General features: G+C 33.3%; 1 protein-coding gene across 1 annotated transcript; it reads right to left on the reverse strand.

Moving 5' to 3' along the window:
* Positions 1–478: 478 nt before the first annotated feature.
* LOC120346889 (adhesion G protein-coupled receptor L2-like) lies at positions 479–20,756 on the reverse strand. Its single transcript, XM_039416674.2, has 23 exons — positions 20,570–20,756; positions 18,876–19,077; positions 18,555–18,661; positions 17,470–17,792; positions 16,659–16,834; positions 16,104–16,225; positions 15,478–15,636; positions 13,122–13,364; positions 12,406–12,525; positions 12,001–12,087; positions 11,235–11,389; positions 10,382–10,657; positions 9,600–9,708; positions 8,639–8,832; positions 8,228–8,274; positions 7,389–7,613; positions 6,756–6,880; positions 5,365–5,493; positions 4,314–4,569; positions 3,431–3,599; positions 2,816–2,947; positions 2,576–2,648; positions 479–1,979 (listed from the first exon to the last, which is right to left on the reverse strand). The coding sequence occupies exons 1-23, from the start codon at positions 20,601–20,603 to the stop codon at positions 1,156–1,158; spliced, it is 4,287 nt and encodes a 1,428-aa protein (XP_039272608.2). The 5' UTR covers positions 20,604–20,756; the 3' UTR covers positions 479–1,155.
* Positions 20,757–23,311: the final 2,555 nt, after the last annotated feature.

The raw sequence follows: 23,311 nt of genomic DNA on the forward strand, positions 1-23,311 counted from the left end.
GCAAATTACACTAACCGCATCTTGATTGCATTGAAGAATGAGGTATTCCAGGCACAACTCTTTCAGTTAAAAACCAACATTCCTTTCTACTTGCCGACATTCTAACTTTTTGAATCACAGCACAGCACCAGAAAAAGATATCACCTTTATGTCCTTATTGAATCCTTGTCAGACGAATTTTCCACTTAACACAACGTCGATGGAGCCGTCACAAATAAGAAAAAGCATTCTAAAATAATTGGATACCAATCCTCTTACTGGCCACGCAAATAGGTTGCCACAATCCGGCCCGCGAACCATATGTATCAAACAGCAACGCCACCCTTTTGGCACTAAAACAATTATGACAAGCTTCATTCTACTCTTTATTTCTAACCAACAAATGAATTCAAACATTGCTCACTGTGCTCCTCATCTTACTGATGTAGGGTAAATGTTATCCACAGCTTCAGAATATATATTTGACAAGCAAACAAAATCACATTCTAGGCACCTTTATTACAAATAAAAACATTGATAAAAAAATGGAACAGTAAAACTACAAAGACAATGCTATTGACAAAATTGTCCTTTACGAGTGGGGCTGCACACACCATTTGCATTGGAGAATACAAGATACATAAGATCAGCTATAAATACTAGAATAGGCGAAAATCCCTAAGGAATCGAAATATTTTCATCTCTGGAAAAGGTATTATGTTGAAATTTGAAAAAATCATATTGCCTTATACCAGAAACTAAAGTGTAATGAACGAACATGGGACACAAAGGTCAAATGACTAACAGCAATTGCCAATGTCAGAAACAGAAATCTGTCAAATGATTATTTCCATCAGTATCATCACCATAGCGATTTCCATCTGTGTTAGTAAGGCCTTATCCATTAGCTGAAAACCGGTTTGTCAGTAAATCGACCGATTGACTACAGTATGTGTTGGAGTAAAAATAGTAAAATTTTTTGTGGAACATCAAGTCTCTTAGTTATCACTAGATTCTAGTGACTTCAAGTACTGAAAATGTGAAATCGATTACTGCATTAGTTGCAGAGCAATTCGTAGGTATACCTCATGTTCAATGAATAACATGGAAGACACCAATCCAATCTTGCTCCATCTGCATTTACCTCCATCTCTCTGTGATGTGAATTATATATTCCTAGTCTTTATTGTCTTTATTACGTGCTTCCTTTATTTTCTGTCTATTCAAAGTCCCATCTTTATCCAAATACATCAATAAAACTTGAGATATATCTCTGCTTTCAATTTTAGCACTCAACTGAGACATCAAGTCCGGTACGCTTGTTGATGCATGTGCAAGTTGAGGATGAACCATCTGCAGTTTTCTCAAATCTCTTCGCTTTTTCTCCGCAGCATTTAATGATGCCGAGCGGCCCAACATTGGTGATGATGATGAATTCATTCGACGAAATTTTGCTAATCTTTTGTCCACAAGTTTAAATTCTTTTATTGGTGCATTTGGCCCAGATGGTGGAAGCAATGGTAACACCATTCGAGGTCTATGATTGATTGAAACTTCTTTTGGTAAACTTGAGCTTGTTAGTTTGATTTCTGAATTTGTTGGTGTCCCGGATTCATCATCTGTCTGCCCTAGTGTTAAATACCTGCTTGGCACAACCAAGCTATGTGTTGAACTAGCAGATTTTAACAGTCTACTGACACCTTCACTTACTGGTACATTGTATTTTCCTCGATAATATCGCCTTTCTGAAAGACACCTCTTCAAAGGTTCTGAAATTTGATTGTTGTACGATCCACATTGTATTTTAATTCCTGGACAAGAACGAGTTGAGAATGTACGAGGGTGTGGTGTGGGTGGAGCATCAGGCTTGGTTGGAAAATTCATCGCTTGTGGGCTGGCAACACTGTCTCGCCTGGTCAATAATATCTGCATTGATGCACGATCTTGTGGTGTGAAATATTTTGAAGCTTCATTGAAATTCGTTTTTGTCGCATATGATCCTATAAAACAGAAATATAAGTTTTAAAGAAAAATATAATATGAATGAGTACTTGGACGGAAAATTTGACGTCAATTCTTCTATATAAGGATACCAAAAGAAGTAATGAAATGAGAATACTAAAAATCTGATCTAACCACTGATGGATTGTGTTGGCATGCATAAGACGCTGATTAGTTTTAGACGCAGACGCAGATTAGATTAGGAAATGCTTGCCATTGCTACTCTGATTAGCCCAAGTTTCCAACCCCCATGTGGAGTCATCCTGAATGAGAGAATTGCTGTACTTCTCGCAAGTACAGGGTTGGTCTTAGACAGTTACAGCTTCCTCCACCACCATGTTTATGCATCTGAATGGAATTTTTGGTTAACTATTCCCACTATATCTGACATGAACTGGTAATCTGACAAGAGACCAAGACTTGCCATGTGCATTAATCAACTTATGGGCTTTCCTTTCCCAGAGTTATATATGAAACTTCCATGCTATCGTAGTCGGTTGATACAAACAACATTATAGAAGCTATGCAAAACGGTCCTTGGTTCCTGACTTTTATATAGTTTCTACTAAATAAAATAAGAGCAACTTCAACCAACCTCTTCTCAATTGTACTTTATCATCAAAATTAGGACGAACAATTCCTTTAAAACTGGATGAATTTTTCCTTTTCTAAAAATATAGGCAAAATGATATTTTGTGTTTTACTATCAGTAGATAAAATAAGAATATAAAATAGAATATCTAAGAATATAGAATATCTGGCTGACAAGCCGGTTATAACAATAGCATAATAACTCCATTTTCAAACCAATAGTTCGCAACAAATTTTTTCCTACCTGTCCAAAATATAATTGTGAAGAACGCCGTCTCATTCCAGTATATTTCATTGTTAAAGATGTAGAATTTAATAAATCTGTGTAATTCTCACCAACGCATTTTGAAAAAAATTTTCTGTATTCATAACGAACCTTATAAAAACAAATATTCAAATAGAATTTTTTGAGATGCAATGCGATGAGGAAATAAATCTATATTCTATGTGAGAGATGTATCACTGCTTGATTTTTATTATAAAAAGTATCATTCATTCTGTTTTCAACTTTCTAAAATTATGTGCAGCCCGCTAATGACTTGCAACCCTTAATTTTGGCCCGCGCACGACAAAAGTTGCCGACCCCTGATTTACAGGAAGGATAGTAAATATTATCTGATATCCGTGAGTTAGGTAGCTATTTTGCCATTTTTAGTTGTATTCTGGAGTTTAGGTGTAATAACTCAATAATAAATATTTTTGTTTTCTTGAGAATTTTAGTTCAGTTTCAGTAATCAGAAATGATGTACAAATTTTCACAGAGATCACAAAACAATCATCTCATTCTTGAAAATTAATACAGCTGTACTCTCTTGAAAAACCTTATTCTATTTGGAAAATAACTGAAACTTGACTATACCTTATTGTGCATCAAGCAATGAAATACAAATATATAAACTCCTTGAAAGGCGTTGAATATACAAAATAAATATTGCAATGTAATCATGTTTTCCCACCACCATAAGATGCCGATCACCCATGTCGTTCCGAGTAAACAAAGTAAAGCACAAGTTCCACGAAGTGCACTCCTGTTGATAAATGAACGGGAATTTGATAACGATACAAAATGGATCAGGATGATATATGTTTTATTTTTAACTCAGCTCAGTGGTTGGTGCATCGTGCTAAGCATCAGGAATACGCTTGCTATCGTGCCTCTGATTACCCTGAGCTGGTTTGCAGGTTTGAATCGCATAGGAGATAATTATGTGCAAGAGGATTGCCGGATTGCTCACCACCATAGAGTGGTTCAGTATCGCTGTTTGGTTATAGCTTGCTCTGCCATTTATCCTCCAGCAATCTTATGTTCTTTCCCCTTCCTGGAATAAATATGAAAATCTTATCCTATCTTGGCCCAATATGTTAAAAACTACTGTTTCACAACTGCTTACCAGTCCATACGTGAGTAGATTAGCCAACAATATACCGATAATTTTTTTTAAAAGCAAGGGCTTGAGATGGAAAAGGAAGCCTGGATACCCTCTCGTGTAAAACCATAACCCACAGAACTTTAGCCCAGGAACACATAATAATGGATAATTAATGTTCTTCCTTGTATAATAAAAAAAGTGCCTATTTAAGTCATATATTCAGATCAATTGAAATGAAATTTTTGATTAACAGTTTCAAATCCTTGGACGGCAGAAAGATTTGTTTACATGAAATTCTCCTTTTTCCAACTCAAATTAAATAATTTTGCAACACTTTGCGATTAGTGTTTTTGAAACCCTATACTTACTTACCGAATTGCGCGTAACTTTGAATAAAATATATATTTCCGTCCATGCCTGTACATTGTAATCCCTGTCAGAAAAAGAAATGCGACATTTCCTACTGCAACCAATGTTGCAGGGACAATAAAAGCCCAGATGAATGGTGTGAATCCACCTATCGTTCCAATTGTATCATCTATGTCAGTGTTGAGCCAACATGCAGTGTCAGTACCATATCCTACAGGATTCAATCCAGCAGATAATGCAACGAAGATTGCAGGAATGCCTAGAAGTAATGAATGGAATTTAGTAATTTACCGTAATTCTCAAGGTAGTGATAAACTAACTATAGCCTATGTACAACAGTATGTGATCTACAGAAATTTATATCCAGAATAGACTAGGGTTAGTAAATCTTTCGTTTTCTTTGGCTTAAATAACAAACCAACCAAAAGTCATGTGAACGAATTAAAAATGACCTATCAGTTTGGAAATGTATATGTATAAGTTTCAGGAAAACTGGCAAAACCTTTAAATAAAGTTTGAAACATGTAGATTTACATGTGCCAGTTTACCTATGTCTTATTAATGGGTCACTTGCTACACCAGAAACAGACATTTAGATCACATACTACACCAAAACGGCAAGCTGAGTAGAACTACGGACGTCTTGCGATATGGTTAGTAAAGTTAGTTGTCTTGAACTTGCTTAACAATTTGGAGGGGTTTGAATAATAGAAAATAAACATAATATGAAATTGTGATAAATGCACAATTTTTAACACATAAATTCCAAATTAAAAAGTAAATAACACAAAGAAACTGCTCGACTAGTTCACATATTTGAATTACAAAATATACTTTAAAAATATATACACATATTTTGAGTGTGGTAGTAAGACGTCCACCCAATGAAATTTTTAGTTTATAATCCTCCTAGGCATGTTATTTTCATGAAATTTGAAACAGGTATCCACAAAAATTAGCAGTTTGTGCCAGACTAGGTATTTGCACCAAAATTTAGTTCATTGTCCAAAATCTTTAATCAAAACAGATAATATTCACATGTGTTACAGCTTACCATATCCGATTGAATAATACCAAGCCATGTTTGTATTTCGCTCAAATACTTCAATCAACATAACGTACAGTTGAAAACCTTCCAATGCCATCCACACAAATGTAGCAAGAAAACAATAATGCAAAGCTCCTGTAGGAAATATAGAGAATATAATTGTATTTAGTGAATGACAGCAAATAAAGATAGAATATCCAATGTTCCATGATTTATTATGTATGTTTGTATGCGTCAAAATGTAGCAGCATCTGCATATTAAATAAACACTATAAAAGACACTGGTCTAAGACACTGTTGTGCGATATGTACCCTTCATAAACATAGCAGCAGTTTAGGACTGTTATGTTACAATTAGGGTTGGATTATCCGGATAACCGGTTAACCGAAAGGTATTTTACTATCTGATATCCGGATAATATTGTGACGGTTAACCGGATAATAGAGCATATAAATAATGTATATGCGCATTAGTAATTTTTATATTTTTTGTTGAGTGGCGTCTTGACATCTCCCAGACTCCAGAGCATATAATAACACCTTCTATTCACACTACTCTGCCCATATTTAGCCACCAATTAGGTTGAAAAGCATTGAATGTGTGGGTGTGAGTTTGTGGCTTTTTGGTCAGGTGTTGGATTTTAGTTTATTGCGTGTATTGAAGGAACGCATTTCATGATGGAACAGGCCAGGACTTAATTCCCAATACTTCGTAATCTATGTGATCTGTGTAGCATTTCTAAATTTTCGGTATACGAATGCATGTAATGTGCATGTTTTCAACTTTTTAAATTTTTCTATTGCGCAAAATAACCAATTTGTGGCTGATTCGAGCATTTTAAAATGTCTTTCCATAATAACTCTGTTCAACGTATCTCTCGATTGCGTCGACATACGTTAAAATTAAAGCACTTCTACTATAAAATGCCACCGCATTCTGCATATATGAAAATACGTAGTAAGCTGCACAAATAATATCAGTTTTTATTCGTATTTTTACGATCTTGCGAATTTGAGCTATTAACAATAGAACTGTGTGGTGGTTTTTGGTCAATTCGCCGTAAAAATTGGATCTTTAAAATTAGCAGTAACTATCCGGTCAACCGGATAGTTAAAATACGGAATACCCAGATATATCCGATATCCGGATAGTAAAAATTATAGGTATCCGAACTAACCCTAGTTACAATGGGGCACTATGCATGAATTAATAAAATGGTACAGGAAAAACTAGACGAATTTATGATACAATATTGGTATCTAAAATACATAAATTTCAACTATCTGATCTCGTATAAACATTTTTTCCTAACATTCAATTCAGATTGTTTAAAATTAATTCCCTTAACTATCCATTTAAATTAAAACAATTTTTTAACATTAATTACATAATTTACCTGCCACAACTGAGCATAATATTGGAAATTTGACGAGGTCAATCCCAGCAACAAATATAAGTTGTGACAAAAACAGACAAATGCACAAATTAGTGTGGATTGTTGTTCTTGTGCAATGTAAGGATCTAAAAAGTAATGGATAACATGTTGCTCTTATAAAAACTTGATTGGAGATATGCTAGAAAGAGTTTTATTAGGAATTCTTTTGTCTGTTAACAATTTAATACTCTTCATTCAATCAGTGTGATTTCTGCTGTATAATTTAACTAAAAATAATGTAATTAGACACAAAGTGCACATATCACCAGATGAACAGAACAGATCAAAGTCATAAATTAGAGTTTTGAATAATATCACATAAAACAATTCAGAAATTTAAGATTCTCGAATATACCCAAGCCCACTCCAATCTAGGTAATAATAAATTGGGTGATGGAAACCATGAAAAATTTAGGCTTTCTAAACATAGTAGCTCCTTACATATCAGTGGGTGGTCAAAAAAATTGTTGAGCAAAATCCATTAATACTAATTTACACCATATATATCAAAGGTAACAATCTCCACAAGTTGCTTTTAATCTATTTAGCTGACGGATAGTTATCAATTTAAAACAATGTTGAAGAATATTATACCTGAAATACATGAATGTCACTATACTCAATGCCAGGCAGAACAGTGACATAGAGAGTCCAATCCATGTTAATAAATCTAATATTTCCACATGCTGATCTAATTTAAAACCTTGATGATTGACAAGCACGGCAAAACTAGTCAGGTGATCGCAAGAACATACTGTGTGAGTGGAGTTGGTGCTCACCAAAGTACAGCCATCTGACAACCAATTTTCGGATAAATTCCTAAAAACAATTTCTATATAAGGAAAAGAAATAAAAAATTGGGTCCTACAAAAATGTATCATATTCTTTATATTGTTGGTTTTCAAGTATGTGTAAAATGTGGCCTAGCGCTCAAGGCGTTTGAATAATTTGTGTTGGCATCACAAATTACATAACTAGGACCCAGGGAGTGATAAATTGGGTAGGCAATGCCAAACTGAAAACGTTCCCCCCTTCCCCCCCCAAAAAATAGGACTTTTTTCATATCATTAAATATCAGTCACTGCTCGTATAAGGGCTTGTTGGATGCAAAATCATCTTATAAAACTATTCAAACACATTCTATAGTTAGTAACATCCCAACAATTTTCTTCAAAACAATATTTCAATTTCATACAACTTTCTTTTTAATCATACATTAGAGAAGTGTTGTGTTGAATATGATAAGTTGAGTCTAAGTACAAAACTACAGATCTATACAGTAAAAGGAGAGAACAATAGATTGGGACAAGTGTTTGTCTAAAATGGCCTTTATTTAATGTACCAACACCTTCAGATATAGCTTTTCCAGAAGTACTATTATTTTGTGCTGTTTTACAATAAAACTTAACATAAAAACTCTGTGTTGTACTCACTTTGCTTTAGTATTCCAATAAACACATATATGACTCTGGTTTGAAGGCTGAAAAAAAATTATAAAAGTAAGAGAGGTGAAGCATAATATCATGCATAATTGTAAAATGAGGAGAAACATGAAGTAGCAAGAAATCTTTGTATCTACCAGTGAATCAATTCTCGTTGGACTCAAATAACTATCTTTCATAGACTCTAGTCATTTAAATAAAATTACTGCAATAATCAATTAGTCCCCAGTCAGACTCAACCCAGTGATTGACTGAATTCAAATTTGACTTCGCTGACTCATGACTCGAATTGCGACTCCAGATTTTACCCTAATATTTACCCTACACAAAATGTAATAATTCAGTAGATTCACTTTTGCTATGCATAACAGTCAATGACAATGTCGAATGATTTAATTCTACCTGAATATGTTCCAAAGTAATTAATGCAGGTTGTTTAAGTTTAGTTGAATGATCAGTGGATTGTATGGTTGCTGATATTATTTTAGAATTAACTTTTGAATAATCTTGAAAATTGTTTTCTTCATCAATGATTGTTCGTTGGCTGATAAGTTCTGCGAGTCCGTTGTACATCGCAAACACAACTTTTGTAGTTCCTGTCAAATTTCAGAAAGAGTCTATTTATCTGGTCCGTATCCATGTAATCATACAGAAATTTTTTTTATATTTTGGAAAAAATTTCAGAATTCGAGGGTTTCATGACTGAAGTGTAAATGAAGAATTTTGAAAAAAAACTTCATTTGAAAATATTAAAAAAGCAGCATACACTTTAAGCCATTTTTTTCCAACTATAGTAGATCCTTCTTGTGCAGAACCTTGTTCAGTGGGAAAGATGTATAAATGTGTTGTAAAAAAGCTGTTGCCTATTTATAGTTTAAGGTAACATTTACCAATTCACCAAAGTATTTCAATAGAAAGCGACAAGTGTTTAGAAAGTTTTACAAAATTGTGTGAAGCCCTCGAATATAATTGAGCCATTTTCCCCGTTTAATAGTCTTAAATATGAATAATCCGTGCTGTACAATTTCTTTGATTCAAGTTAGAAAATAAAAAGAATCAATCGTGTCAAATTGAAAGTTGATCAAATATTGATACAAGATTGAAAAGTTAACTTTAAATATGACAAAACTCTGTCTGAAAACCGCAAAGAAAGTTTTGTACTTCGAACATCTACTACGCAAAATAACAACATATATATCGTAATACACTTTATTCACAATCAATAAATTGATATTCAAAACAGTAAATTGCTGAAAAATGATTGATTCTTATTTTCACAAGAGAAAAAGTGTGTTCTTGTGCAGTGCCTCGTATAGAGTGAAAACCTAAAAAAATTCGTATTTCAAAATTATTTATTTCTTACCGTTGACTTGGTTATTCTCAATATCTTGTGAAGATATTGTAATTGAATCAGTGATATTCTTCCAATCATTTGTTTCATGGAGAAACTTGAAATTCGGAAAAGCAACATCCTGAGTAGAAATGAGATAAAATTTTAGGTAAAAATGAAGGAAAAAGGCAATTTTGACATCACTTTTGAAAACAAAAATGCTTCATTTGGAAATGCATTCAACCAAAAAAATGGTGAATCCCTTTTTTGTATGTATTGTGAATGAATAGCAAGGTTAATGGTCACATTGTTTTTCGATTGAACTTAACTTTCAGTCAGTTTGGTATTATTGATGGACATATGTAACAAACCTATTATTCACATTCCTAAGATTGCTAACCCACTAAATACCTCTAATTTAACTCCAATATGAACTAACAAATAGTTTGTTTAATGGAACAATGGAGCGGCGGACTAACACGAGCATGCAAGATTGGTAATCAAAAAGCTTGTAGCAAAATGAGTTCGAGACTCGATGTAGGGATAGTCCAAAAAAAAATGAAAAATCAACAAAAAGCACCAACCCTGAATAATACTCAAGTAAATCGATAAAGAAGTCATACTCAGGGTGAATGTGGGCTCGGGACACCTGCAGCCTTGGGACAATGATCGATACCTTCAAAGCTTCTAACAGTTCCACATTAGGAAACATATAATAATGGGTAACGGGTAACTCATCATAAAGCTTGATAGTGAGGAGTTGGTGATGGATTATTCTGTTGAATCACAATTCACAATATAACTCCTATACTCACCTTAGTAACCGCATTATTAGATTTATTTTTGATATCATCAATCTTCTGCACTTGAATTTCAAGTAAAATATTATTTTCTTCAGCAAAATGAGAAATGATATTGTTATTTTCGTCAACTTCCAACATTTTTTCATCTTGTATTGCAAGTAAGAAAGCAGTTTCTTCGATACTTTTTATAATAACATTTCCAATCTTCAATTTTTCATTTTCCTCAAGTTCATTCCATGTTTCAGACATGCTTTCATCAACCAGGTCACTTCCAGAATGTAGGAGTGCCTGAAGTTGAATGTAATATTAGATTGATTGAAGTTGTAAAGAAAGTGAAGTTTAGAATAGGTTGCCAATAAGTAATATAGAATCTATTGCAACATATGTGATACATATATAATTCTGCTGTCATCTAATGTGCAATAAATCATTGAAAATCTCAACTCCACAGCCCAGGCTGAAACTAGACAATATTGAATAACAAGTTATTTGCTGACAGCAGCGGCTCAGAAGAATAAAATAATCCAAATTGCCCTAATTGGCAAAATATAGAACAAACAAAATTGTAAAAACAAATTGTTGTTGTTAGCCACACGAGGGCGAAGATGCACCAAGAAAGCAAATATGCCCTGAAACTATAGTCACTATGTAATGCCTGCAACTTTACACAGAGATCAAGCTTTATTACAGCTGACTCTGAGTGAGTAAACATAACCTTCCTTGCTTTGAGCAAGTATCAGGATGTAAAACTGAATTATTCAAATCATAAATATACCTTTCAGATGGATAATGGGTAAAAAATTACGGAAATAGACAATCACAAGATCCATATGGATATACAATGTTTACATGATGATGTTGATACCTGATTAAGTTGTGCAAATTTTTCTCTGTCTCCCGTTTCTATAATTTCACCTGGTCCTTCTTGTGTAATATTAAAATCATCTTCAAAACTTGAAAAACTTTTGGCAATATTTGTAATTTCATTCATGATTTCTGTACTATGTTGAAGATCTTCGGCTGGATAGAAAATGACAATTTGAGATTTTCACAGAGCATTGACTTTTTATTTATTTTCGAAACAACGACCAATCAGTAATAAGTTAATAATGATATTACAATTGAAATTTGTGAAGCCGCTCAGCCTATTTTTAATCAGGAAGATTTTCAAGCATGATTGTAAATATTGGCTCATTTTTGAGGCTTTGCATGCTATATGTCAGATCAAATAATTCAATCGTCATTCAGTCTTTCAAAGAGTTTTAGTTTTGTTGCAGAAATTAAATTTCATCCTGAAAAAGCTTTAGCCATGTACTTTACAATGGCATGTAGTAAACCATTTGGTAAGTGAACAATCAGACCAGCAAAGTTTTTTTACCTCTCAATGGAGGCTGAGAGGGATGCCCAAAACCAAATATCCTACTGTTCTCAATACATTATAAATAATATCACTTTCAACAGACAAATTTATGTATATCACAGAAATTAAGTAAAATTTAATTCCATAACAAACAAAACTCGTTATAAACAATATTAACAATTATTCATAGAATCCTATCATCATATCTAATATACCAAATTATTAATATTATTAATGATTGTTATTAATTAAAAGAGCAACATATATTCACCTCTGAACCGTGTTTCGCGTTGTTTCAAAGCTACAACAACATCTGATAATTGTTGTGCAATTTTATGAACAACAATGGAAGAATTTTCTGTAAAATAAAACAGTTTTACCTAACAGTATCCATAAATTTCAACTTTGAGCATGAAAACATAATTGAACGAATTTTGGATAAACTATAATATTTTTGGAAAATTTTGATTGAGTTCTCTATTAGACCAAAAAAAAAATTAATACAGTACTTTTGCAAGCAGGGTTAATGCTGTCAAGTAGTTTTCAGAAAGAAAGAAATGAACTAAAAACTTGAGACCAAATTGTGGATAATTCCATATTTCTCAAATAAAAAATGCTCAGAAAATATTAGAAGACAATATTTGCTATTTTGAAATATAAACCAATTAATTCAAACCTTGTTGTAGTTGTTTATCAATTTCAATTGTCCATGCGGCACAATTATCAAAATTGGGTCCCCTTTCTTCCCAGTGGCTTCCATTCATATGATCAATCATACAAGTCCAGCTTGACGATCCTTCAATTTCAAATATTTATAGTTATCAGTATATTTTTCTACATCTTTTCTGTATCTTTACCCAAAATATTATGGTTATAATATGGGCGTATGATAAGCATCAATGTTGGTAATACAAATAAATATGAGAAAATATTAAATGTGGGTGCAATGCCCTACTGCATGAAGCTCTGAACATAACAATGCAGGCATAGCAAGTCAAAAATTTCATATTCATATCCCATGCCCATGACCTCAGTCAATGTGTGATAAATTGGACAAGAACTGTCAAACTAGAAGCCGACCCTCCCAAATTATAGTTTATTCCTAAATATCATCAGTCGCTTGTAAGGAGCCTCGTTTGGAGTGAAAGGCAGATGATGGTGATTTTGCTCGCACATAACATAAAAAAATAATAATACATATGATACAAAAGGATTGCTGCGAAAGGATTGCGAAAGGTTGGGAACCACTTCTCTGTTTCTAATGGTCTGTACTGCAAACGTACATGATCTAAATTGAATGCATGATTTGTTAAAAAAACTGTTTATGAACAAAAAAAATTCAAGAAAATTGCAATCCCTATGTTCCATTTTTGGTTTTATAATTGAAAATACCTCTAGCTCCGTTAGGACAGAAATTCTTTTCTGTTTTCCCTGGTGCAGTTTCAGACCATAATACATCGTCATAAATTCTCTCTGGACAATTCATGGGTGATGGTTTCATGAATTCATGCACTGGTTCAGTTGGAGCTTTAGTTGACTTTGTAGAATCATTCTTTATCATTGTAGTGGTAGGAAATCGTTCATGATCATAATCATGTTGTATTGTAGAAGATTGTTGAATATTTGTCGCAATTACTGTGAATTTACACAAGGTTAAGTGACTTCAATTATCTTCGACTTTTAAGCAATTACACATACAGGGTGACTTGAATAAACAGAATCAAGATCACTAGGAACATGTGGGTACTAGAAAAAACCTTATTTTTTGTGGGAAGCATCCCAGATTACTGAAACTTTTGGGTACAATCATGCACTGACAGTTCCAAGTTCAAGTTTTGAATAAACTTTCTTTATTTTTGTAGAGGTAATTATGAAATTTATGAGTCTGTTATTTTCAGGCCACTCTGCAGTTCCATCTGCAAGTTTATTGGGTGTAAATTGGGCAAGCCACGGGGTTAAACAGGCTACCAGTACCAATTTAGCAGAGACCATGGAAGCAAAACACCCATCGCATTTAAATAACAAAGACGATATAAATAATAAACAATTACAGGGGACTCTGACTGATTGGTTGATAAAAATTTTTGTTAATCGTTAATAATGAAAAAATGAGCATTGTTGTATGCTTCAATTCTGTGACACAGAATAGTATGCTTGCTATAGGAATACTCTATTATCTATAATTTTAATTTGTTAATTTGAAATTTGCATCAAACTGTAACAAATTGTGAAGTATTTAAATGTATTGATGCAATAATGATGATCTATTCCAGCCATGAATTTTTGGCGCTCCAGAAGTATGTGCACCAAGATGGCGCAAGGCTGTTGGTGCACATACTTTGGGAGCACCAAATTTTTTGTGCAAAATGTCTTAAAAACTGAATTTCTTATGTGTTAGGATGGGTATATGGTATTGATCGTCATTTTATTGACTTCAGGGTTGTCCAAAACGAATCGAATATTCGAATGTATTCGAATATCAAAGTATTCGAATACCTTTTCGGCTGATTTTCGAATAATTCCGAATAGTAGCCACTTTTCGCCGTAAACGTGGTGTTTCGTTTTACAGGAATCTTCAAACGGATTTTTTCGCTGTCTCGCGTATTGTAATGACGATGAATTAGAATCGGCACTTTGATTGTTTATATTATGTGCGACCGTACGTCGCATAGTGTTGCGACACATTTGCACGTTTGCGTGGGTGGACATTGCCGACATTCGTCTACAGGGCTTCTAATTTACAAATTCATTTCCATTACGTCGAAAAATTGACAATTACTGTATTTCCCCGGCTAATAAGTCGCTTTTCTAGGCCACCGAGATAAAGTGATTTGTGACCCTTTCATTTTGCCGATTCAGCAGAACACGACAGGAAAACACAACTGTGAAATAACCCGTGGACGTACAATGTATTACTTATCACATTCCAAAATTATTTCAACATTCTGGTTAATAGGTTGTCCGAAATGATTGCCGCTTCACAACTTAAATTTACCGCTCAATTGTTAAAAATAGTTAATTCTGTGAGTATGATTCAACCAAACTAACATAATCTGGTTCTAAACATTTAAATTATTAGCGCATATCAGCATAACTGAACAACAGGGACACAATTTTTCTACCCGTCTTATTGGAGGCCTATATGGAAAAAACCTTTTTGGAGTGCTAAAAATAGACATCGTCCTATTTGCCATGTGGACTTAGCCGGGAAATACGGTATTTATAGCATTCATTGTTACGATATCCAATAAATTGTCACAAGTTGGGAAAACAAGTCGATTCATTAGAAAATAATTTCTGGCAAATAATTCTGATAACGATAGTTAAAAGTATCGATCATTTACCAGGATGATTTTTTGTTGCGCAGATATTCAAATCATCATCGATACCACTATTGCCGTATTAATTTAATTCTGTTAACATGACTCATGGTAATGGTATATAAAATATATACTGCAATAATCTGCAAATATGAAATGCCTGGTAATATAGCTAGGCTGTAACTTGTAGATAGCAGTTATTCCATTGCTTATTGTATGGAAATTCCTACATACATTTAGATAAGCTTCAATTAATGGTTTTTATTTTCGAAGTATTCGAAATTTCATATTCGAAAAAAATAATTTCGAATGTATTCGAAATAGTGAACTATTCGTTTTTGGCCATCCCTGATTGACTTCTCGCTAATATATTAATCTGATATTTTCAACAGGAGGCTTGATCTTGCATAGATTTCCTTCCTACATACCTTCGTTGCTAGTTTTTAAGTCCAAAGTAAATATGATAGCTTGTGAAGTACTCCATACATATAATGTATTATCCTGTGGATTGTAATTAACTGATGTTGTTTCGTGCCATGGTAATGTAATGTTAATATCAGTTGGAATCTCCACTGTTTTACCAGATCCTAAAGCAAAAAAAATATCGGAATAGTACAAACCAAAAATAAATTAAGTATTTGCTTAATTGTATATTGCAAGCAAGAAATCTGTATTTTTCCCTCTGTTTTGTTATGATTTCACTGTGTGACCCAACACAGCCATTGACCACATTGCAGATTGTAACATCGTTGGGATTACAAGTACAACATCTTTAGTTGCAAAATATATATTATTATGCTCCCACAACAGATAGACTTCCTGTTTGCTAGGTATTAATAATAAAAAATAGAACTATCGCATACCTTAATTATAGATATATAAACTCAATGCCAACTTGTAAACTTGTATACCATTAAATGAAGGTATACAAATTTGAGAGTAAAACTTGAAAAACTTTGAGAGTAAGACTCTTTAAATTTGAAGAGAAACAAGAGAATGAAGGTTGAGAATCTCTGCCCTCAAGCCCCCAAAGTGATTTTTAATCAGTGCATACCTGTATCATACTTCTTATACATACGTCTTGTTTTGTTACTGATGACATGAAGATTACCACAAACCATGAAAGCATTCAAAACTTCTTTTTTAGGGATATCAGTAATCCAAGTTGAAAGAATACTAAAATAATATAATCGCTGTATTAAAAATTACATTGCTTCTCCTATATGTTGTATTGACATAAGCCTCAAAGAAAATTACGTTTTTTGTACCAATCCAGTATTAATTCCAACCCATAATATTTTCAGGGGTTAACAGGGTATTAGGTCGTGGATTGCAAGTCCTTTCTCTGTGTGTATTTCCTACAAGGGATTTATTTTTTATTTATTTATGCCAGACATTTGAAACATAGAAAGTCCACATGAAAAATAAAAAAAACTCAACAAACAATAATTACTGAAAACAAGGACAAGTAAAAAGCATATAAAATGAAAATAAACAGCGGAAAGACTATAAAAACATCCACAGTACTTTGAGAGGAGAAAGTCATGACCCCACCAAAACAATTCAAAACTAAACCAAATTTCCTTCAAAAAAAAAAACAGTAACTTACGTCAAGTCATCTGCATCAATAAATGAGATAACAAGATTTCCTTCACTATGATCCGTAGTATATATTGCCCACAATCCCTTTTCATCGATGGCAAGATCTATATCACTACTCCCCATCAATCCTGAATAGTCTATCTCATGGTTATACAATGCATCATCAATGGACTTTTCTGCAATCTAAGGATAATGTAAATAAAGACTATAGATTGAAGTAAAGAAAAGAGAGATTCATGAATATTAGCTTTCAATGGAGATGGGATTTACATATTTATCGCAGAGGAGAGGAAAGTTAATAAGACGGCTTAACCATATGGCGAACCGTGGCCTCTCGTCCGGTTACTTGGATTTGATGGTGGAGGAAGCCGTAACCAGCGGGATTCGAACCTGCAACCCACGCAGAGTAATCAGAGGTTCGAGCATATTCCTAACGCTTAGCACGATGAGCCACACCGCCGCACCAAAAGTCTTAAATTTTATACAAAAGAAAAAGAGCTTACCAAGCGCTTTTTTAATAGTCTATTAAAGAATTCCTAAATATGCCCAAGATTTTGGTATAATAATTTAAGTTTGGAGTAGGAGTCAAAAATTACTCACAACCCATAGTCAGCAGTCAAAGTCAAAATTTTTTTCAACTTTGAGTTTGGAGGTAATTGTAAATTTTCACAGCTCTGCTTCAAAGCACTAATAGTAGGCTACTTTTAAAATTAAATTGTACCAGGAATTTGGTATTCAAAATCATGTATTTATGCTTGATTGACGCCAAATACCAACGAAGAACCAAATATGTTACAAAAACTAATAAATTTTCTTACCTTTCTGCGATTTTCCAAACTGTATTTTGTGAGGTCTCTTGTCCTATTTTTGATGTAATACAAATAACCTTTGTACGCAACAAGACTCGTACCCGCGGCAGCAACTGGAAGTCGGTAAATACTTGATGGATGTCCCATCACAAATGATTTTAAAGTACTAAATCCATAAACAGCTTTTGTTTCCCCATGCTGAGCCCATGGCATAAGATAGATAGAGCCTGATTGTTGGCTGGCATCAAGGCACCATGCAGCAGGTCTGCGATGCAAATTTCTTGAGTATCGTTGAGTACTGATTGCCAAAACTTCACGAGGGCAGGTATTTGCTGGTGAAAACGAAATTCAAAAAAATAGGTTTTTAGAAAATATATGCTCTATATAGGGTGTTACCATTATCACAAAAATTATGTATTCTGTGGCAATTTCGTTACAGAAAAAGATCTACTGGTAATATATAGATAAGCAAAGTCAGTAAACTAATTACATTCATTTTTAAACAATTAATACCATATTTGAATGTCACATTGAAATTGGCTGCTTTAAAGATGATCGTTCTTATAATATAAAGATAAAATATAAGATAGAATATACCGTAATGATACAAAAATGTACAGTACAAAAATGCAGATTATATTCATTGCATGCTAGAAGTACTCAATTTATAGCGCTAAAGTTTCTCACAATACCACCATAAGATAATTTTTTGACACAAAGTGGAACTGGTGATATGGATCAATTTGTCAAATATTTGATAGTTCTTTTGAAAAAAAAAGAACTTTTCACCAGAACTACTGCACCAATCAATTTCCAAATTCCATTACTCAAAGATGGTTGGATTTATTAAAAGTCTAGTACTTTTATTTTTTCTAAATTCTTAATGAGGAGCAATATTCCGCCCAAGATTTTGATGTTTTACTTAGAGAATTTGAGAGAGCACTTTTTATGATGTATGGCAACATTTTATTCCTACATATTCGTCCGCTGTTCTTTTCATCAAACTCAGTGCTCAGAAACGTGTACGTTTGAGCATTGCTCTATTGTTGAATAGATGATCAATAAACATAAAACTTGAAAAAATAAAAACCAACCTTCCTGACATTGATAGATAATCTTCAATATCTTATTAAATGGCCAATTACAATATTGTGTCAAAACTGTTGATTTTGTAAGAACACAGGTTGAAAGATCGTAACATCTGTAGAAAAATATTGAAACATGTGAATAACAGAATATTAGAATAAATATCTTCATTCTTTCAAAATGCTATTCAAACCATATTTTAAAAAATCAGGTTGTTCGACATTGATGACTAGGCTAATGTGTCAGTTCTAGTGTAAAAATTTGAAGACTAGAGTTGTTTTCAAGTAATTGATTTCTTTTAAAAATTTCAAACATGATTTTGTGTTCACCTTTCGACTACAGAATTGTAGATATTATTCGACGAACAATTATGATAAAATTTTTCACTTGAACCATCTTCTGGCTCACATTCGAGTTCAGTGGAAATGAGAGCAACACTCATAATATCCAGTTTATGATTTTCCGGACATTTCAATGTCAAAGTATCCCCAGGACACATATTAGTTGATAAAGATAACGACGACTTCACAACTGAAAAGAACAAAAAATGTGAATTTCAAAAACGTTATCCTATGCCCACCATCTCAGCGGGGTCTATTAAATTCCAAAAATAGTAGCTCCCTACATATTTGTGGATTCCTATACATGGCCTTGTTTGAAGCGAAAAAATCTCACATAATCAATAACTAATTTAAAAGCAACTATAACAATAATAAGTATCATAAAGAGTATCATTGGAATTTAATTGCCAAAGAACGCAGAATGCTTTATATCTTGAAAAAAAGAGACTAATATACTTGGTAATACGGTCATAGTATATTTATTCAAAAATTATATGCTTTGGAGCTTCATAGGGCAGTGTTTCCCAGCCAGCGAAGAACTCCCTCCCAAAGAGGAATTTCATTGTTTTCAGGGAAACACAGAAATATTACTTTGCATTGGGTGTAGTTCAGTGATATTGCGTAGTTTATAATATCCATAAGCATTGAACAAATAAATGGAACAGTTTTCATAGACGGCAAAGAGGAAGGAACAAAAAGATTCAAAATAGACAAAAGAAGGAATGTATTGTAAAGAAGGTTGGCAACCACACAATTAGAGGAGTAAATTAAATCAAATCTTAAAATTTAGAGGAATCACTCTAACCCAGGGGTGGGCAACATACGGCCCGCGGGCCGAGTCCGGCCCGCGACGAGATTTTGACTGGCCCGCTGACTGTACATCAGTACATTATGATATTACATTATTACACTTTTAGTACATTGTGATAAATTTATTATGTTTTTTTTGGTCTCTATTTTTTGTAGTTTAAACTATACTTTAAACGCGATTTATAATTTTCTTTCTTGCATTAGCGAATAAATATGTGATTAAGATTTTAAATACTATTCATGTTATAATCCGGCCCGCCAGGAACTTCATTTTCCCACATCTGGCCCGCCGACCAGAGAAGTTGCCCACCCCTGCTCTAACCCAATCATGAAACCTTATCAGAACAAGAACATAAATCAGAGAGATTAGGTCATATATAGCACTTTGCCTCTGACATAAGGACTCAACTATTTGGACTAGAATCAAATTCATGCAAAATTTGAACTCTTCAGTGACTGCGTTAACTGCGATTTCAGAGTGACTTACGCAACTTGAAAGCAAGAGTTGATGACTCGATCCCAAACCTCATGAACAGTTTTTGTTTTATCCCAACATAATGCGAATATATTCTAAGTTCTAACCCAATTCATGACAAAACAAAAAGATAACTCTATCTCAAGTGAAATATCACAACAACTACATAGGATATGATTTTTGTATTCATGCCGATTCAAAGAGGGTAAAGCAGGTAAGACAGCTTAATCATATGCCAAACCACAGGTTCTTGCCTGGTTATGTTAGGCATGGGAACATGGGAATATTGGGCATGGACTATGGCTAAATCCCGAAAATAAATCCTTAGCCAAATTATCACTTCAAGACCGTGTTGATGATGTTGCACTACCTTGTCATTACCGCATGAAGTACTTACCACAAGATATCAATACAATTTGTAGCAGCATCATTCAAATGTAATTTTTCTTCTACTTCAGAGCAAAAAAACATTGATATATATTATTGCTAATGTCTTCAGATTAGAACGCATCAATTTTTTAACACAGTATATTGTACTTGTAATACTTTCACCATTCACTTTAACAAGCATTTCAAGGAACCACCTGAATACAACAAAAATCTTTCTTATATAATATGCAATGATTATTATATGGGATATTTCAGTATTTTCAAATTTTCATGACCCCCTCTGAGAGCTTACAACACTTGTGGTCTTCTGATGATCCTCTATAAAAATACCTAGTCTTGCTATTGAGGCATCCAGAATATTGTTTATCAAGTTTTAAAATGAAAACTTGTGAAAGAATAAATTTTACTTGAATTAACGCAGTCATCATGAATGGTGTTTCGTGACGACCATTGTTCATGGACCCGGAGAACTGCTCTGTGGCACACCCGGGGGTGGGAAACACTGAAATATTCCGCAATATTTCTCTGAACATGGCTCACTGTTATATATACTGATATACAGAAGCCCCTGATAGAAACTTATGAACACGTATCTAAACTGAAGAACCACTTCACACATTATAATACATATTGGATACTGCTGCACAGTATTGAAAAGGCTGGTCACCTGAAAGAGTTATTGACTAATTTTCCAGTATTGTTAGTCCAAACTTATAATATTATAATACAAGTCTCATTTTTAATGTTGAATACACTAACTGCCCAAATAGAATGAACTTGAAACTTTGGGAATCAGGGGATTTGGTGTTACACATAACTTCCTAAAACACTGAGATGAATATCTGTCTGCACAAAATTGGCAATGAAGTTATTTGCCATTTATGAAAATTTGATATCTTTGTAAATCACATATTTGTTTTATACAGACAAACCTTTGAAAGGAATATTCGGAAGTACTTGGCGGCATATGCAAAATGGATTAAATAATAATTGATGTTTTGGTGACTCGTTGAATGTTACACAACTTGAATTGCCTGCTGTTTAAGCATGACTGACAGAAAATAAAGTTTTCCTCGTGTTGTCACTAAATATAGATCATGGTCGAAGCAAGTGTTTTTCTTTGTGTGTGAAAGGGATAAAACTGTGATCAAAAATTTCAAAGCAACATCGTAATGATCCAGAGATTAGGATCAAGTAGTCATTTGGAAGCCTTCACTTTTGACGCCATGAAGACGTGGGAAAAATATAAACCGGTAGATACCAACAAGTCAAGTATGACAATTTTAGCAAGTGGTGAAAGTATTGAGTTGTTAGAATGGACTAAATGACTTGCAACATATCATTTTTCCAACTTCCATATGAATTTTGACTCCTTTTGATAATTTGAGACATTGATAATTTGGAAACAACCTATACTTTTTATTCCAAAACACATTATTAAGATGATGCTACATTTCAGCAACAAAAAAAAGTGTATTGAAAATAGAATCGACTTGAAATATAAATCTGAAGCACATTTGTCTCTTGACTGCGTGCGGATAGTCAATATGATTGCAATGTACCGCAATCGCTTAGTATTGACGGTAGATTAAAGTTCTGTCCTACTTCAAGCAAATTGTTTTTTGATTGCCATGTTTGCTAATTTTATCATGCTGACATCAATGAACAACTTAATTTTCAACTAGAATGTAATCGCCATCGAGCCCGAGGACCCATTCAAGCGCTTATTAAATGCAATTACATATATGAGAAAACTGGCGCTATTTAGTTCCTATATATAGTAGAATTTAATTTCCTTTTAATTTAATAATTATTGTAATGATTTAATATTACAAATCAGTTAGCTGTTAGAACTTTTCATTGTGTAGGTAAGATTATAATCGAATAAAAAAAAATATATTCTCAAACCAGGACAATATTTCGAAGCTATTTTTTGAACGAATAACTATTTCATTTTTCGTTATTACGATCATAACAAAAACGTCAAATCCAATATTTTGGTTGCAAAGTCTGTTTATATCACTCATGATTACAAAAATACTTTAGTATAATTGATAAATTTAGGATCTCAGTTTAAGAGAAAAATGCCACAAATTGTAACAAAAAAACATCAAAGTAAGGTTAAGTTTTTAAAAAAAAGGTTTTTAGAATAATATATCCTCAATGTGTATGGTAAGTTAATTACATACCTCTCAATGGACAACATCGTATGGCAATATTGCGGATGTCATCGTAAAGAAAAATTTATCCTAAAACAAGTGCTTCAAAAACTAAATGGTTTACACTAAATCTCCTCAAAACAATTGCTTTTGCTGCGCTTCTTAATTTCGTTGGCAACTTTCGCAACTCAAGTTATTATCCGAAACTGAGCTTCTTACCGTATATCAATGCCATTGATTCTGTCTAGATAACATTTCCAACAAAAGTCGCCTGAAAATTATAAACTACAAACTTTCAAAATTGACTCTCATTGATGCCTGACAAAACAAAACTGCTTGAATTTGATTATTGTTAGGAATCTTCTTGACATAAAAGTGTGAGAGTCGTCTGGAGCCACAAATTTCCTGTAATTATGAGCTTAATTGGCTATAGGATGATGTAAACCACAGAGAGCACATAATTAAGTATTCAGATAATTACTAGGCATTTAGTTTGGTGGTAATTATGCCTATTTCTCAATGATATAATCAGTTTTTTTCACATAATGAAAAAATGTTGTATGAGGTTCAAAGTTTTGAGCACTCTCTTT

Source organism: Styela clava, chromosome 11, assembly GCF_964204865.1.
Source record: "Styela clava chromosome 11, kaStyClav1.hap1.2, whole genome shotgun sequence".
Classification (NCBI taxonomy): domain Eukaryota; kingdom Metazoa; phylum Chordata; class Ascidiacea; order Stolidobranchia; family Styelidae; genus Styela; species Styela clava.